The sequence below is a fragment of the Silurus aristotelis genome (assembly GCF_946808225.1).
Source record: "Silurus aristotelis genome assembly, chromosome: 5".
Lineage (NCBI taxonomy): Eukaryota > Metazoa > Chordata > Actinopteri > Siluriformes > Siluridae > Silurus > Silurus aristotelis.
The window spans coordinates 21,292,553-21,310,942 of record NC_139578.1 but is presented as its reverse complement, the minus strand read 5'-3'; the positions used below and the strand labels follow the sequence as shown (position 1 = coordinate 21,310,942).

Here is an 18,390-nt window from a genome sequence, read left to right as displayed (position 1 = left end):
CAGTAAGATGTATTGTTGTTTTTTTCAAATTATGCCTTACAAAGATCTGTGTGTGTGTGTGTGTGTGTGTGTGTGTGTGTGTGTGTGTGTGTGTGTGTGTGTGTGTGTGTGTGTGTGTCTTGGTTTACAGGGGACCGTGGAGAAGATGGCCCACCAGGACCTCCACCTCCACCCCTTCCATTGCATCAGATGAAAGGGGATCGAGGTGCTCCTGGAGCTGTTGGACTGCCTGGTTTTCCAGGACCAAGAGGTAGGAAAACACTTCTTTGACCACTGACTCTTATTGCCACTGACACTTATTTATCTATGAACAAAAACTGTAGAATACAGAATAAGAAGTGCAGTGTTTTTTTTACCTGGTTGTTCAAACCTCACACAAAGCAGATTTTTTTTCTTTGTTTTGCTTTGAAATAGTTATCTGTCAGCATCCCATGCCACAATTATGACAGTCATTATCTTCACACAGGTGATAAGGGAACCCCAGGTTTACCTGGTCAGCCAGGTCGTCCTGGTCTGCAAGGAGTTTTTGAGCATGCCAAGGGTCTGCCTGGTGATCCAGGTATCCCAGGACACACAGGTTCTCCAGGATTTCCAGGCCCTAAGGGGGCACCTGGTGTTTTTGGCTTTCCTGGCATGCCTGGACCTAGGGTAAGCTCATGTGTGCGACATTCCAGCAAAATTACATTATCTAATAAACAATATAGATGCATGGAAATGAATGCTTAAAAATCAGAAGATTTAAAAAAACATTTTAACTTTGGGTGATCATTGAAAGTTGTGTATTGAATAAGCAAACATTAATTGATGCATTTTGATCCATTTGCAGGGTGATGATGGACTTCCTGGGTCTTTTGGTTCACCTGGTATTTCAGGACTCCCTGGCAAAAAAGGTGAGTCCTTCTTTTATATAGAAATATTTTTTTCCCATAAGGACACACAGTTTCACACATAGTTAAATGTAATGCCTGTCACATGAATACTCTTTTGAAGGTGAGAGAGGAGACTCTACTGGAACACCTGGGGCCCCTGGAAGAAAGGGACTAGTGGGAGATTTTGGATTCCCCGGTGAGCTTTTTGCTTTGGTTGTCTTCTTTTTTTTGTACAACATCAAACTAAATAGCTGTGTTGTTTTTTTTTTTACTTTTAAATTTTCCTTATAATGGATGCTGACAGTGAAGACATATTAATCCTGAGGAGCTTCCGAATGCGGCTTTCTACTATGTAAAAAAATGTACAAGCAAATATCTGTGTGAACATAAACACTTAACCTAATATCTTATATCATATTAATAGGGATAATATACAAAATGTCAACAAAAAAACTATTTTGTAGTAAAAATGCCTTTGTTTGTGTAATACCCCAGTGTCATAATTACTCTCTCAATTTTTATTTACAGGTATCCCTGGCTTTGCTGGTGAGCAAGGTTCTCGAGGTTTGCCAGGGGCGTTTGGATATCCTGGGAAGAAAGGCTCACCTGGAGATTCAGGAAGGCCTGGGCAAGAAGGTACCCCTTTTTACACACATATTAGTTTTTATTAAGTTATTATATTAAACTGAGGCATGTTTAACTTGTCTTGCACATCATGTGCCTTCTCTCAGGGCTGCCTGGGCCCCATGGTGCTAGTGGTCTCCCTGGATTTCCAGGACAGAAGGGACAGGAGGGAAAACAAGGCATTCCTGGGACTTCAGGTCGGCCAGGACAGAAAGGTCAGTCAAAGAAAATAATTTCAAGTTACACAGCTTTTTTAATCATTTCAGCCATATACTGTGCATTACACAGTGAAAACAAATCACTATTTTTCCAGGGCCAAAGTGGCCATGTTTTTTATATAAAAATTTATTTCGGCTTCTCCCATTAGGGGTCGCCACAGCGGACCATCCGCATGTTAGATATGGCCAACCCTCCCCATTTATCTGGGCTTGGGACCGGCACTAAGGCTTGTGCGACCCTAATGGCTGGGGTCGGTTCCCTGACCGGGGATTGAACCCGGGCCGCAGCAATGAGAGCGCCACATCCTAACCACTAGACCACCATGGAACCTGGCCATGTTTTATATAGTGACCCAAAAAAACACAACATGAATAAACAGAGAATATAAGGAGACAATACAGAACAAAATAAGCAAACAATATTTGCACAAATCATTTTGTCTCCCATTTCCTGTGCTGAAAAACATCCCCACAGCACGATGCTACCATCACCATGCTTTACTGTAGGAATGGTATTGGCCAGGTGATGGCAATGCACAACCCAAGGCCGGTTTTCTCCAGACATTAGTTTGGCCTTCAGGCCAAAGAGTTCAATCTTTGTTTCTTGTGTCCTTCAGGTGCCTTTTGGCAAACTCCAGCTGGGCTGTCATGTGTCTTTTTACTGAGGAGTGGCTTCCGTCTGGCCACTCTACCATACAGGCCTGATAGTTGGGAAAAAAATTAAATTAAATCCATTTTGGAATAAAGCTGTAATATAATCTTCTTCTTCTTCTTCTTCTTCTTCTTCTTCTTCTTCTTCTTCTTCTTCTTCTTTCAGCTGCTCTTATTAGGGGTCGCCACAGCAGATCATCCGTCCCCATACCACCCTGTCCTCTACATTTGCCTCTTTTACACCAACTACCTGCATGTCTTCCCTCACCACATCCATGAACCTCCTCCTTGGCCTTCCTCTTTTCTTCTTCCTGGTGGCTCCATCCTTAGCATTCTCCTATCAATATAACTCATGTCCCTCCTCTGCACATGTCCAAAACATCTCAATCTCACCTACCTCACCTTGTCTCCAAAACGTCCAACATGCTCTGTCCCTCTATTAAACTCATTTCCAATCTTGTCCATCCTCGTCACTCCCAACGAAAACCTTAACATCTTTAGCTCTGCTACCTCCAGCTCCGCCTCCTGCCTTTTACTCAAGGCCACTGTCTCTAAACCATACAACATCACAAGTCTTACCACAGTCCTATAAACTTTCCCTTTCATTCTTGCAGATACCCTTCTATCACAAATCATTCTTGTCACTCTTCTCCACCCACTCCACCCTGCCTGCACTCTTTTCTTCATTTCTCTAACACACTATCCATTACTTTGCACTGTTGACCCCAGGTACCTGAACTCCACCACCTTCTCCACCTCTTCTCCCTGCAACCGCACCATTCCACTGCCCTCTCTCTCATTTACGCACATGTACTCTGTCTTTCTCCTACTGACTTTCATTCCCCTTCTCTCCAACTTCTGTACCTCTTCTGTACCTCTACCTCTCCAGGCTCTTCTCAACCTGCTCACTACTCTCACCACAAATCACAATATCATCCGCAAACATCATAGTCCATGGAGACTCCTGTCTGACCTCGTCTGTCAACCTGTCCATCACCACTGCAAACAGGAAAGGGCTCAAGGCCGACCCTTGATGCAATCCAACCTTCACCTTAAACCAGTCTGTCGTTCCTACTGCACACTTCACTGCTGTCACACTGTCCTCATAGATGTCCTGCACCACCCTCACGTACTTCTCTGACACACCTGACTTCCTCATACAGTACCACAACTCCTCTCTTGGCACCCTGTTGTACTCTTTCTCTAAATCCACAAAAACACAATGCAATTTCTTCTGTCCTTCTCTATACTTCTCTATCAACATTCAAATAAGGCATCTGTGGTGCTCTTCCTCGGCATGAAACCATACTGTTGCTCACAGATGGTCACCTCTTCTCTCAACCTGTCTTCCACTACTCTCTCCCATAACTTCATGGTGTGACTCACATCTCCCTTATGTAAAGAAAAGCTGTAATATAACCAAATGTGGAAAAAGTGAAACGCTGTGAATACTTTCCAGGTGCACTGTAAATACTTTAACCTCCTAAGCTTTGGTTTGGCTTGCATTTTAGATTTCTTTCAGTTATTTGGGGTTAGGAAGAACCAATAATTATAATAATCATATATTTTCTTTGAACATGAAGCTCTTCTCAGAAAAAAATGATGTCACTTATGGGGACACTCGGTCTGTATCTACAGAGAACAATAAAGACACCATTGTGCACAATGTCCACGTATGTGGACACCCAGGTCGTAGGAGGTTAAATGTACATATTTGGTGATTTAGCAGTAGTTTTTGTGCAAAGAACCAAATAAGGTGTTAATTTGATTGGAAGTGAGTGTATCAGTGTATATCAGTGTATCTTTGTATAGACAAGTAAATGGTTTGGGGGAAGAAACGGTTATACAGTTTGGTTGTGAGGGCCCATATGCTTTTGTTACTTATTCCAGGAGGCATGAGCAGGTGTGTGAAGTGTGAGTGGTCAGTTTAAATGCTAGTAGCATTGTGGATGTTGCTTGTGGTGTAAATAATGGAGGAATATGAGACCGCTAAAAATTTTCTCAGCTGTCCTCACTAACCACTGCAGGGCGATCTGAGATGGCACAATTCCCAAACTAGGCACTAATGCGGCTGATCAGGATGTTTTGAATAGTCTGGTATAGAGAGTTGTGAGGATGGGTGAAAAGAGGCTGCTGGGCTTTCTTGACTATGCACCTGGTGAGGAACCAGGTGAGGCTCTCCACCAGGTAAACACAGAAAAAATTGGTGCTCTTGATGTCACTGGCAAACTTTTCTGCCACAGTTACAGCCAGAATGTCTGTGTTTGCTACACAGTAGATATGTTGTTTTTATACGTCATGCATGTCTACTGACTTCCATACCTCCAAAGATGTCTTCTCTAATCATATGAACAAGAGAAGTTCTAAAATTCCCAAAGATAGTTAAGTCACATCTTATATTATTTACTGCAACTTAACATAATTGCTTTACAATTCTAGTAACTGTAAATGTTTGTTCCCAATTTTCTTATAGGGTTACCTGGATCCCCTGGTTTAGATGGACTCTATGGACTTTCAGGTCCCAAAGGTCAACCGGGATTACCTGGTAAAATACTATTGATGCTTTCTGTATTTTAAATTGCTCCACACAGCAGTGGTAGCCAATCTACTTAAAATTCAAAGTAACACAGTTAAATTTGTATGCAGGTGCAATAGAGGGTGGTCAGCCTGGTGGGCCCGGATTAAATGGACTAAAGGGAGAGAGAGGCTCATCGCTGCCCGGAGCACCAGGATCTCCAGGAATAAACGGAGCCAGAGGAGACACTGGTAAGAAAATAATAGAAATTATAAACAGCTCTGTTAAATACGGTCTTTTTTTATTTTTTTCTTGGCAGCACAAAGCGCATAAAATGCAATGACTAAAATTCAAACATAATAATGTACATAACCATTCACAGTATGACATGCAATTGTTAAATTGCATTTCAAGGTCCAGACATACTTTTTGATTTTACATCCTTATGTGGCAGTATTTGTCCCAATATCTTGATCCTATTATTTTTGTCTTTGTTAGGTTACCCTGGACAGCCAGGGTTCCCAGGTCCTCAAGGTCCTCGTGGGGCTCCATCCACTTCTGCTATTCTTGGTCCAACAGGAGATGCTGGTCTTCCTGGACTAGATGGTGAAAAAGGTAAGACTTTTTAGTGACTGTCCATTTCATTAAAATAATTTTTCAGAGGAAGCAAAGAGACCAAAAAGTTATTTACATGCCTTTTTGATGACAGTGCTTTAATATATGTCTCCCTGTCTAAGTGAGATTTCAGTGAAATGGCTATATCATGTCTTTTTATTATTATTATTATTTATTTATTTTTTATTTTTTTTATAGGTCGTACTGGCCCCCCTGGTCCTCCTGGTCCAGCTGGTCCTGGAACACATCAGGGTGACAGAGGAAATCCTGGATTTCCTGGATTACCTGGAATCCCTGGGAACCGTGGAGACCCTGGATTGCCAGGACAACAGGGCCGACATGGCAACCCTGGATTCAAAGGTATTATATGCGCAGACTTTATAACATTACCAATCAATATACTGGAGTACTAGCTTCATGGCTTCATGGGGTGTATATTTATTTATTTTGTTACGCAATCTTCAAAAAAAGTACCTATGCATTTTTACATGATCTGAAAGTCAATTAAATGTATTATACCAAATATTTTTCCGTCTACTTTAGGAGTGAGAGGAGACCCTGGAGTTAGTGGTCTAACAGGACGTCCAGGCTTCCCTGGAGATCAGGGAAAATATGGTAGCAAGGGATCAAAAGGAGTTATTGGTCAGTAAATAAACACATTTCTTTAATGGCGAAAAGCAAGCATTTGAGATTATAGTCCAGTGAATCTATGAAACATATTCTACTTTGAAGTTAACACTCATTTCATGAACTCTATATCTTTTTTTCAGGTGAAACTGGTAGCAAAGGCCTTCCAGGAACTATTATTTTAGGCCCAGTGTGGGACGTGCCAGCTGGGCCTCAGGGTCCACATGGAGCCCCTGGCCTTACTGGTTATACCGGATCATCAGGCCAACCTGGTTTTCCTGGACGCCCAGGTGAGATGCACATTACAGTTAATCAAATTTTAATTATTCATATCCAGAACATTGTAATAATTAGTTATGGTCTAGTGTCAATATTAACTTGTTTTATCTGAAATACATCATATTTGTTCTACCACCCAAATTCCAAAAAAGTTTTGGGTTGTAGAACAAAAGGGACACTGCAGGTTTCTAGCTGCTCAACAGTTCTGGGTGTCCTTTGTTGTATTTTTCGTTTTAAATGCAGTGCCGCCTGAGGGCACAGAGATCACAGGCATCCAATATTGATTTTTGCCCTTGTCTCTTGTGTAGAGATTTCTTCAGGTTTTTAAACTTCTGATGAAATTATGTACTGTAAATAATGAGATATTATACTGCATTATTCTGAAATTGTTCTAAAATTTGTATAGATATCGGTGAAGCTCTGCCAATCTTTACTTATGAGAGACTTTGCCTGTCTACTATACACTATTTATACCCAATTAGGTTAATTGACCTGTTGTCAATTAACCTAATTAGTTGCTAAAGGTTTCTCCAACCACTAAATTTTTAATAACACATTCACATGTTTAATAAATTCACATTTGTGAATTTGTCATCTTTTCTGAACAAAAAAACCCGTTTACAGTTCACTTTGGTTTTAGTTCACTGTGTTTCATTTGTACAGTACTTGTCTCTTTTTTTTTTACAACCTGAAGGTCCCAAAGGAAAGTTTGGACCGATTGGCAAACCTGGTCGCCTTGGTCCATCTGGACCTTCAGGACTTATTGGAGACCATGGAATTCCAGGATATCAGGGACCTGCTGGGGACAAAGGTGAGTTGAATGTTTTTTATTTATATATTTATTTATTTTTAACCAGGCCTGAGAGCAGTGAGAGAAAGGGGATTTTGTTTGAAATTGGAACGTACTGTTTGGGAATGTACTGTTTATACATGATGCAGTACGAGCAAACAACATCAGGTATTAATCATAAGTAGTCAACTGTTTTTTTTTTTGGTTTTTTTTCATCCCCAGATTTGGGGATGAAGCTTAAAAAGCTTTTTTTTCCTGCAGCCTTTGATTTACTTTTTCTCATTGTTAGGTATTCCCGGTAGGCAGGGAAAACCAGGTCTTCCAGGTTTGCCTGGACGTGCCATTGGGATTGGCTACACTCTAGTAAAGCACAGTCAGTCCAGCCAGGTGCCGATGTGCCCCCAGGGCATGGACAAGCTGTGGGATGGATACAGCTTGCTTTATGTAGAAGGACAAGAGAAAGCCCATAACCAAGACCTAGGTAAGACACTTCAAGACATTAGAGATTTGGTACAGTGTATAATAATTTCAGTAAACATGGACATTTTTGTACAAAAAGACAAATACCAGTAGAAAGGTGATATAAGCTTTTATAATTCTTTAAATTTCTTTTTCTTCCAATGGCCTCCCATTCTTTGTTTTCTCTCTATAACTTTCTTTCTGATTTCACAGGATTGGCTGGCTCGTGTCTACCTCGTTTCAATACTATTCCCTTTCTTTACTGCACAAGCAATGAGCTCTGTTATTACGCCAGTCGCAATGACAAGTCCTACTGGCTCTCTACATCAGCACCGATTCCCATGATGCCTGTGGCCAATGAGCAGATTATACAATACATCAGCCGTTGTTCAGTGTGTGAAGCTTTATCTCAAGCTGTGGCTGTCCACAGTCAAGATATTAATATTCCCCCCTGTCCACAGGGGTGGAGAAGCCTGTGGATTGGTTACTCCTTCCTTATGGTGAGTATGAGAATGTTGTATTGTATTGTACAATGCCAATGTATACATGAAAAAACTCCAGTCTTCTGGACAGCAAGAGTCCTGTCTCTAACTAACTGACAGGAAGTATATATTTTTGGGTAATTGGGTATATTATAATTGGGTTAGCAATGAGATTACATTAATACATTGGATTAGTAAATCTATAAACTTTTATCCACTACATAATAAAGAAAAAAATTACCTTCTTAAGATACTTGATTTCAAATCTATCATTTTAATCATATCTCATCATTATTTTATCTCTTCACCACAGACACAGCTCAAATTCATTTCAATAATTCTCACAGTTGTTATTTTCCTGTTGTACGAGTTGCTGTAGAGAAGCCTTTCTTTTTTTTCTGCGTTGGTTGTATGGTAACTTGCTGTTTCTCCTCTAATCAGCACACGGCTGCAGGGGCTGAGGGAGGTGGACAGTCACTGGTTTCTCCAGGCTCGTGTTTGGAAGACTTCCGTGCAACACCTTTTATCGAATGCAATGGAGCTCGGGGCACCTGCTTCTTCTTTAACAACAAGCATAGCTTCTGGCTAACCACTGTGCAACCGGAGAGGCAGTTTACACAAAGTCCTGAATCAGAGACCCTGAAGGGAGTTCAGTACCGTGGCCGCATCAGCCGTTGCCAAGTCTGCATGAAAATCTTGTAGCCTGTGCACACTCCAGGACAGGAGAGGGGACTTTTAACAAAGAATAGAGAACAAGAAATGAGAACACAAATATTCTCTGACCCACTGACTGACTATATAAGACTTATGGTACTTGTTGAAGCCTTCTACAAATTCATGGTTAAAGCAGCAAGGGGCTCCAAGTAAAACTTTATTTTTTTTTTCCTCTTATTTCATTTATCATCATTGGTGCTACGAGAAACTGCAATGTTTTTTATTTTTATTTTAACTAGTCAAAGTTTGTCTTATATATTCATGGCTACCTCGGAGAGTGTGTCCCAAATCCCCAATGGGAAGCACTGAAACATTAATGTAAGACTGCAGGCATTTTATAACACAAGCAAAAACTTCTAGTGTGATTCAACAATGACATGTTTGGGTGGGAATTCTTTGAGATATGGAACAAACTATAATATATTGCTTGTTTGTGATTAGGGAAAGTGGGCAAAGACTATGGTTTGTAGTTAACACTTGTAAATTATATTATCTTCTCACATGTACCCTTAAAGTATTGCACTGAATTGAATATATGGGTAAAAAATATGAGTATCAGCAACTGTAGAAAATGAACATTCCACTTTGACAATTGCTGCGCCAAATATCTCATTATAAAAAAAAAGGCTCATATATTCTAACACTAAATAATTGACTTCCTGCTCTATATAATTTGCATGCTTATATTTCACCTTATTTCCATGTCACCTTTACTACAATGTTACCAACAAGGAGCCTTTCAGCTGCACATATTCACTGCTTTCCACATCCAAAACTTTAACTACAGGACCTGGAGATGTTTGTCCTTTAGTGTTACTACAGTGTGTTTGCAAAGTCTCTTAAAGAGATAGGTAAATATATAACCACTATATTCATTTGCCTCTTAAGCTCTCTTTGGTAGCCTTGAGTTTTCAGCATGGTTTTCAAAGGTTTTCTGTAAAACGTTAAATTGCAGTTTCATCCTTTGGTAAGTAAGAAACCATGTAGTAAATTGCAAAAATGTGTATGATTTGTACATTTAGGATGGTTTATAAAGTCATATATATCCTGATGTGTATATTTTTAACAGTATTTGTCTTTTTCCTTACACTGAGTTACATGAATACATTTTCCCATACATAAATTTGAGTTTGTCACAAAGCTGATTTTTCAGTATTAGTTTTGGTGCAGAAATTCTTGTTATCTTATTGTTCTGGGTTTTTTTTTAACCAAAGCTTTTTCAATGTATAATTCTGCTCCCTAATCAATAAATTGTTAAAAAATAAATTATAAGAATTGACCCACTGACTTGTCATTTATAACATTACAGACCTTTAATAAAGTTTTTATAAAAGTTTTAATAAAGTTTGTTTTTGTGTGAGAGTTCAACATTTGACTAAAAGACTTAACAAGGTGTATAGCTAAACATATGATTTGCTAACTAACAATCAAGTTGAGCACCTGCAGAATTTGGATGCTTTTTCTCGCATATCAGTTGGCACATGTTTTGAACAATAACTAGAGCTCTAGCACACAACTGCAAATAGAGAGCAGCACCAGGTCTTTGATTTTCCCTTGAAATTGCTCTACTTGTACAAGTGTAGATCTTTCGGTCACTTCCACTTCTTACCTGCAGAATTAGTCTCTATGGCATCTTATTCCCATTTATCCTGCCCTCTTTTGCTCTCCGGACCTGCCTGCTACTTCCCGTTGTTCTTCTGGATAGAGGTTTCATAAATGAGAAACTACTCACTGGTATTGGGAATGGCTTTGCATGAACAGCTTAAAGATACATGAGATTACTAAAGAGGCTTAAACAATAAAAATGAATTTGAAATTTCGGTATTCATATAAACAGCTGCTACAATGACTCAGGGCTATAATTTCCATAATGGTCCCCATCAGTGAATAAAACCTCAATAAAATCATAAAACTATAATGAATGAAAATTTGTTTGTGACCAAAATTAGGTTCTCTTTTGAGTATGGACCCTGTATTTTTTCCTTAAATCCTCTCAGAAAGTTTGTCACCAGTGGCTTGATTAGGAATATATAGAATAGAATAGAATAGCCTTTATTTGTAGCGTCTTCAGCATCAATACAATACAAGGGTCAGCCATGATATGGTGCCCCTGGAGCAAAGAAGGTTAAGGGCCTTGCTCAAGGGTGGCAGCTTGGCAATACCAGAGCTTAAACCCCCAACATTCCAAACTTATAGGGAATCATCTATGAATTTGAAATGTATATATTTTTTTTATTTCTGTAAAACTGCTTTGTGATTGTGTTATACAAATCAAAATTAACTGAAATCCCGTCTCACATCAGAGAAAAGTCCAGTGTTCCCAGGGTAAGCAACTACTGAAGATAGATAGATAGATAGATAGATAGATAGATAGATAGATAGATAGATAGATAGATAGATAGATAGATAGATAGATAGATAGATAGATAGATAGATAGATAGATAGATAGATAGATAGATAGATAGATAGATAGAGTGAGGAAAATAAGTATTTGAACACCCTGCTATTTTGCAAGTTCTCCCACTTAGAAATCATGGAGGGGTCTGAAATTGTCATTGTAGGTGCATGTCCACTGTGAGAGACATAATCTAAAAAAAAAAATCCAGAAATCACAATATATGATTTTTAAACTATTTATTTGTATGATACAGCTGCAAATAAGTATTTGAACACCTGTCTATCAGCTAGAATTCTGACCCTCAAAGACCTGTTAGTCTGCCTTTAAAATGTCCACCTCCACTACATTCATTATCCTAAATTAGATGCACCTGTTTGAGGTCGTTAGCTGCATAAAGACACCTGTCCACCCCATACAATCAGTAAGAATCCAACTACTAACATGCCCAAGACCAAAGAGCTGTCCGAAGACACTAGAGACAAAATTGTACACCTCCACAAGGCTGGAAAGGGCTACGGGGAAATTGCCAAGCAGCTTGGTGAAAAAAGGTCCACTGTTGGAGCAATCATTAGAAAATGGAAGAAGCTAAACATGACTGTCAATCTCCCTCGGACTGGGGCTCCATGCAAGATCTCACCTCGTGGGGTCTCAATGATCCTAAGGAAGGTAAGAAATCAGCCCAGAACTACATGGGAGGAGCTGGTCAATGACCTAAAAAGAGCTGGGACCACCGTTACTGTTGGTAATACACTAAGACGTCATGGTTTGAAATCATGCATGGCACAGAAGGTTCCCCTGCTTAAACCAGCACATGTCCAGGCACGTCTTAAGTTTGCCAATAACCATTTGGATGATCCAGATGAGTCATGGGAGAAAGTCATGTGGTCAGATGAGACCAAAATAGAATTTTTGGGTCGTAATTCCACTAAACGTGTTTGGAGGAAGAAGAATGATGAGTACCATCCCAAGAACACCATCCCTACTGTGAAACATGGGGGTGGTAGCATCATGCTTTGGGGGTGTTTTTCTGCACATGGGACTGCATTGTATTAAGGAGAGGATGACCGGGGCCATGTATTGCGAGATTTTGGGGAACAACCTCCTTCCCTCAGTTAGAGCATTGAAGATGGGTCGAGGCTGGGTCTTCCAACATGACAATGACCCGAAAAACACACCCAGGATAACCAAGGAGTGGCTCTGTAAGAAGCATATCAAGGTTCTGGCGTGGCCTAGCCAGTCTCCAGACCTAAACCCAATAGAGAATCTTTGGAGGGAGCTCAAACTCCGTGTTTCTCAGCGACAGGCCAGAAACCTGACTGATCTAGAGAAGATCTGTGTGGAAGAGTGGGCCAAAATCCCTCCTTCAGTGTGTGCAAACCTGGTGAAAAACTACAGGAAACGTTTGACCTCTGTAATTGCAAACAAAGGCTACTGTACCAAATATTAACATTGACTTTCTCAGGTGTTCAAATACTTATTTGCAGCTGTATCATACATATAAATAGTTAAAAAATCATATCTTGTGATTTCGGAATTTTTTTTTTAGATTATGTCTCTCACAGTGGACATGCACCTACGATGACAATTTCAGACCCCTCCATGATTTCTAAGTGGGAGAACTTGCAAAATAGCAGGGTGTTCAAATACTTATTTTCCTCACTGTAGATAGATAGATAGATAGATAGATAGATAGATAGATAGATAGATAGATAGATAGATAGATAGATAGATAGATAGATAGATGAATGGATCAATGGATGGATGAATGGATGAATGAATGAATGTATTTTAACAGACTCATTTTGAGTTTAAAGCCTCCAGGGCTGTAGATGGCGGTGTGGCGCTTTAGTCGCAAACCTTACAGATATTGCAGCGTCTTCAGCATCAATACAAACAATCCCTCTGTGGAAATAACATTTTTTCTCAACTGATTTGGCACTTACAAACAGGTAAAAAATATACCTATATATATATATATATATATATATATAAATATAAAAATATATATATATATATATGAAAAGCACTGGGTCTAACACAGGAAAGGGCAATTTTAATATTTGCATTAATTTTATTTTTTATTATTATTTCTGTGTATGTTATTTAAGCTGCGTCAGATGAACTTGTGTAAATGTGATGGCATGTGTATGTATGGATATGTTAATGTGAATGGTTTCTACACTGGTGTGTGTGTGTGTGTGTGTGCTTTGCTCGGTGGTGTTATTGTGGTGTACACTGAGCTGATGGATGGATGGGTGGTTATTATAGTGTGTATAAGGCGGGGCAGGACACGTCGCCACAGTGTGCATTCAAAAGGAAATTGATACCCAGTGTTTTTAAACAGTATTGCAGAAAGTCAGTGCGATGATGCCGCAGTGCAGGTAAAGTCGTGTGTTTGTCTCTTCATTATTCTTTGTTTACGCACTCATTGGGTTTATGACGTTTAGGAAATGTCGTAGTTCTCTGACTTTCCGTCTACTAACAGTCTCCAAACGGGGGAGGACTGATAATAAACACCCAGACGGATCTCATTCCTAATGTAAATCTAATAACTCAATAGTTTAAGGATCCAAAGGTAGAGATGAGGATCACAGATTCTGACCACAAGCTGTATGTAATGAGGTTTATAGTGTTTTGACTTGTTTCTTTGTATCCACTGTACCATGTCGAATGATTGTTTTAACACTGTACCAAAGCAGCTTCATAGAAGGTTCAGGTTTTGGTCCTACCAAAGTCAGATATGACAGTGACAAGAAAAAACTCTGAGACTGAGACGATGAAGAAACCTGATTATTGTCTTATTATAACTCTTTAAGTTTTAAGTATTGTGTGTTGATGTGATGTTCAATGTTCTGGTGAATTTCATGCACAGGCGGATTAAGGCAGCGCTGGAAAACAGTGGTGCTCACACAAAATATTGACACTTTGGACACAGTTTTGTTCACTTAGGGTGTACTTACTTTTGTTGCCAGTTGTTTAGACAATAATGGCTGCATGTTGTTATATTCAGAGGACAATAAATCTGTACTGTTATTTAAAAGTTCTGTTTTTCAGTTATGAGATTATTTGTTAAAAGATTGTGATGAAAATAGTAAGTGATTGTGATTTGATTGAAAGAAAGTACAATTTTCACTACAGAAAGGGTCGAGGTTGCATGCTTTCCTGTAAAAAAAAAATACCGTCTCTAACATGCCCCTGCTTGTTTTAACCTCGTGTTTATGAAAACCGTGCATGTACATCACATGCGTAATTTTGTGTCCTTGATTGTTGACGTTTTAAAAATGCTGAAGTCTTATCCTGATATGTGGTGTGCGTTTAGTCTGTGTTTAGATCTTCTAATAACATTTTGTGAAATGTGCTGCATTTCTGAGTTTTATCTACTAATATAATACAGTTACTAGTATTACTTTCCTATTTGCAATAAGAACATGTGTGTAAACTGCACGTGTCTGGTTGCAGGTGCCTGCTATAAACACACATTGTGCTTATTTAGATTGAAAGATATTATGCACCTAATAACTTTAGCTCCTAAAATGCTGTATCTGCTGTAATTCATTTTGATATATATGGGTTCTAAAAAGTGAAAGAAAGTTAGACCTTTTTTTATTCTACTTTTTAGGTACGCTGGAATATTCAGAGACCCTCTCGGACATGTCATATGTCTTCATCAATGACACGTCGCAGACAAGCGTGCCGTTACTGCAGGCCTGCATTGATGGAGACTTAGCATTCGCCAGACGGCTTCTGGAGACAGGCTGTGATCCAAACATCCGTGACAACCGTGGTCGCACCGGCCTTCACCTAGCAGCAGCACGAGGCAATGTGGAAATCTGCCGCTTCCTGCACAAATTTGGAGCAGATCTGCTCGCCACTGATTATCAAGGAAATACTGCACTGCATCTGTGTGGACATGTTGACACCATCCAGTTCCTCGTGTCTAATGGCCTCAAGATAGACATCTGGTAAAATATTTTAAGATAATTTCAGAGTGGTCTAAGCATTAAATATATCGCTAAGGAATTGCTGGATAGTTACTTAATATTGAATGAATGCCATGTGTTTTTACTACAGAAGAGTTGATACTCAGCATGCAGTTTTTTTTTCTAATGACAGCAAGTTTAGAAACGTATTTAATTTAATTTAAGCCGTATTTAAGCCTTGGTTAGCTTCTAAGCTCCCTATCAGTAAAATTACAGTAAGTGTACATAGTGAGTAACGCTGGTTCCTGTTTTTTGTGGTGCATTGTGAAACGGAGACAATATTCCAGTGTGTTGAAAGAATTGAGATTAAGACGGCTCATAATTTGGCCGTCTCCCCGAACTGTGTCTCGACTACTAAACAGCTAAACAAGCAAAATGAAATACCAGAGAAACAGGTTCATGGTGAAAGCGAGTCATTACTACAAGTCATTTGTAGCTATAAGAGTTACATTCAGTTGGTAAGGAACAACCAGAATGAAAAATTGGGGAAAATCCTGTGTCTCTTGTTGTGTATTTAATCATCATATGTATAACAATGGCTTTGTGCTCTGTGTGGACTCTCAAAACTCCAAATCAGAAACTCAACTTTGTGCAAACTCATTTCTAGTAAATTTTTGTATAAGATGCATCCTGAAAGTAGGCTGTGTGTTGTTTGTGTTTGATCAGTAATCATAATGGCTCGACTCCTCTGGTGCTGGCCAAGCGGCGAGGCGTGAATAAAGATGCCATTCGGCTGCTGGAGGGTTTGGAGGAACAGGAGGTGAAGGGCTTCAACAGAGGCACTCATTCCAAACTAGAGACCATGCAGATGGCCGAGAGTGAGAGGTGAGCAGGAAGAGACTCCAGCTGTCCTCACTTTTAGCTCATATTGAAGCCCATTTGAAGTTTTGTTAAATCTGCCCCAGGTGTATATTTATGCACAGTGCACATAGCAGGCTCACTGATGAGAATACGTAAGTAAGAAACCTAAAAAATGATTTCAGAGCTGGGATTTGATTTTGTATGCTGATACAGGAAGTCGGTGAGTATCCTTTGTATATTGTAATGATCTAATGCAGTGGTCCTCACCCCCCGGGCCGCAGACCAGCACCAGTCCGTGGGTCAATTGGAACCGGGCCGCACAGAAGGGGCTGCTCCAGCCGCTAACACATAATACATTACCGCTAAATTAAAACCCCCAAGCCGGCAAAATGAACAAAAAACAACACAGTTGATTCACGTTTATTATATTTAGAAAATACAGTTTTTTTATGCTGGCGGTATCGTTATATTTTGTTGTATTTATCCGCCACACCTTAAAGACCGGTGCGTGAAAGTATTGTCTGACATTAAAGCGGTCCGTGGTGCAAAAAAGGTGGGAGACCACTGATCTAATGTTTCAGTTTACTTACATTTAATTGCCCTACATTTTTTTTGTTCCTAGTGCGATGGAGAGCCACTCACTGCTGAACCCCAATCTGCAGAACAGTGAGGGTGTACTGTCCAGTTTTCGCTCGACCTGGCAGGAGTTTGTGGAGGATCTGGGTTTCTGGAGGGTTCTCCTGCTTTTGTTGATCATCGCTCTGCTTTCTCTGGGCATTGCTTACTATGTGAGTGGGGTTCTGCCCTTCTCTGCCAGCCAGCTGGAGCTGGTCCACTAAAAAGACCACACATGCACTCGGCTTTAAATCTAGTCTCAGATCCAACAAAGCTGTGTTTTATACAATTCAATGATTTTCTTCATCCGAATTAGCTCTTAAGTAACTCGAATTCTGTGTGAAACTGAATTGAAGGCGTATCTTGACAGGCTACTGGTTTTCCAAAGGTCTTAAAAACATGAAGTATTTAAAGCATGTGGAGAAACATTATGAGACAGAAGTTGTTGTTATGGTGTGCTATTAGCAGCGTTACAGAATGATGCCCTACTTCGAATGAATGTACATTTTCATTTCTTTATATTATTATTCATTCACGACAAGCTTTAGGAGTTTATTCATACTGCAATTGAATTTATTTATTGTTTGTCTTTCAAACATGTGTTGTATTTCTTTTAATGTATCATTTGTTGAGTCGTATAGATGATCAGAATGTAGTTATAAGTTGTTGTACTTTTATTTGTCTTATCAAATTTGATCTTGTCATTAACTCAGACTTGATTCCTTCTACTGGTTCGACCACATTCTGTTTCATGTCAGTATGTTGTGATTGTTATATGAAACCAAAAAGGGTCTGTTCCCTTTTTCTTCTTTTCCCATTATTCATCATTCAGCTTCTTTATACATGTGTAAAATAGGAAAAATCAGTGACGAATGAAAAGGGGCAAGGAAAAATTGTAATAATTGATCATTGATGACTTAAGGGCACTTATGATCACAGATGTCTCCTTAGAATGTAAATTAGTGCAGCATGCCTCTGTTAGATGCTGTCATGTCCATTATCATAGTCTGTACAAGCATCTATTTTTTTCTTATTTCAAATGTTTGGGTTTTTTTCTCAGTTACCTGGAATTACATTGGAGGAACAACATGTTTAGCAATGTCTACAACAAAACCTGATATTTCAAGAATGCAGAAGCAAATGTGGCATTTTTTCTCTCTATAGTGGTTTTGATGATGATGATGATGATGATTATTATTATTGTTTATTATTATAGTTTAATAGACGTTGCTACAGCAGCATTTGACCAACTGTAAAATGAATCAGTGTTTTAATGAAGGCTCTGCGTATTGTTTACTTATCCTTTGGATACTTGTAAATATTTTGAATGTGTTTAACAGCACTAACTGTTGTTTCATTTTGGAAGCTTTCCTTATGGTGAACTATTAAATTTAAGATACTCATGTATGAGTCTCCCTTATATGAGCCGCTTGTATAAGATATGCTTTTTATTTATTTATTTATATTTTAAAGGAAATGCATTAAAAATTATATAAATAGAGCAAGCAGACAGCAGCTTTAATACTTAATAACAACCTCGCCACACAGATCCATGTTTTATTTGCTGCCTTGCTGATTTTAATAACTTAGATTACAAAGATTCATTTGTGTTTCATCTGACAATGTTTATTTAAGTAATTATAATCAGCAAGGCAGCAAATAAAATGCCTGATTTTTATTATTATACAACAATTATAGTCATATTTTGACACTGAAATACAAACCAAAAAAATCCCAAACGTTAGCCGGTAA

General features: G+C 39.1%; 2 protein-coding genes across 4 annotated transcripts in view; both read left to right on the top strand.

Moving 5' to 3' along the window:
- col4a6 (collagen, type IV, alpha 6) overlaps window positions 1-10,122 on the top strand; it is a 75,767-nt gene extending 65,645 nt beyond the window's left edge. For both annotated transcript variants that reach the window (XM_083541299.1, XM_083541298.1), the window contains 16 exons: window positions 131-250; window positions 467-648; window positions 827-890; window positions 991-1,065; window positions 1,398-1,505; window positions 1,601-1,708; window positions 4,836-4,907; window positions 5,009-5,128; window positions 5,376-5,492; window positions 5,691-5,852; window positions 6,036-6,134; window positions 6,263-6,409; window positions 7,093-7,209; window positions 7,478-7,669; window positions 7,861-8,147; window positions 8,571-10,122. In XM_083541299.1, the coding sequence (XP_083397425.1) occupies window positions 131-250; window positions 467-648; window positions 827-890; window positions 991-1,065; window positions 1,398-1,505; window positions 1,601-1,708; window positions 4,836-4,907; window positions 5,009-5,128; window positions 5,376-5,492; window positions 5,691-5,852; window positions 6,036-6,134; window positions 6,263-6,409; window positions 7,093-7,209; window positions 7,478-7,669; window positions 7,861-8,147; window positions 8,571-8,831 (2,231 nt within the window). In that variant the 3' untranslated portion in view covers window positions 8,832-10,122. The remainder of the gene's footprint in view (window positions 1-130; window positions 251-466; window positions 649-826; window positions 891-990; window positions 1,066-1,397; window positions 1,506-1,600; window positions 1,709-4,835; window positions 4,908-5,008; window positions 5,129-5,375; window positions 5,493-5,690; window positions 5,853-6,035; window positions 6,135-6,262; window positions 6,410-7,092; window positions 7,210-7,477; window positions 7,670-7,860; window positions 8,148-8,570) is intronic.
- Window positions 10,123-13,066: 2,944 nt separating this feature from the next.
- ankrd46b (ankyrin repeat domain 46b) lies at window positions 13,067-18,043 on the top strand. Of its 2 annotated transcripts, none has more exons than XM_083541296.1 (4): window positions 13,067-13,191; window positions 14,862-15,204; window positions 15,889-16,047; window positions 16,646-18,043. In XM_083541296.1, the coding sequence occupies exons 2-4, from the start codon at window positions 14,894-14,896 to the stop codon at window positions 16,860-16,862; spliced, it is 687 nt and encodes a 228-aa protein (XP_083397422.1). In that variant the 5' UTR covers window positions 13,067-13,191; window positions 14,862-14,893; the 3' UTR covers window positions 16,863-18,043. The 2 variants fall into 2 exon arrangements, with proteins under 2 accessions (XP_083397422.1, XP_083397423.1); XM_083541297.1 differs by lacking the exon at window positions 13,067-13,191 and adding an exon at window positions 13,371-13,623.
- Window positions 18,044-18,390: the final 347 nt, after the last annotated feature.

What these genes read in the sequence shown, in the direction of transcription:
- ankrd46b (XM_083541296.1), top strand. Translation starts at nt 14,894, where the DNA reads ATGTCATATGTCTTCATCAATGACACGTCGCAGACAAGCGTGCCGTTA. An exon ending in GGCCTCAAGATAGACATCTG is followed by an intron (nt 15,205 to 15,888) that starts GTAAAATATTTT and finishes GTGTTTGATCAG; the next exon opens with TAATCATAATGGCTCGACTC. An exon ending in CAGATGGCCGAGAGTGAGAG is followed by an intron (nt 16,048 to 16,645) that starts GTGAGCAGGAAG and finishes TTTTGTTCCTAG; the next exon opens with TGCGATGGAGAGCCACTCAC.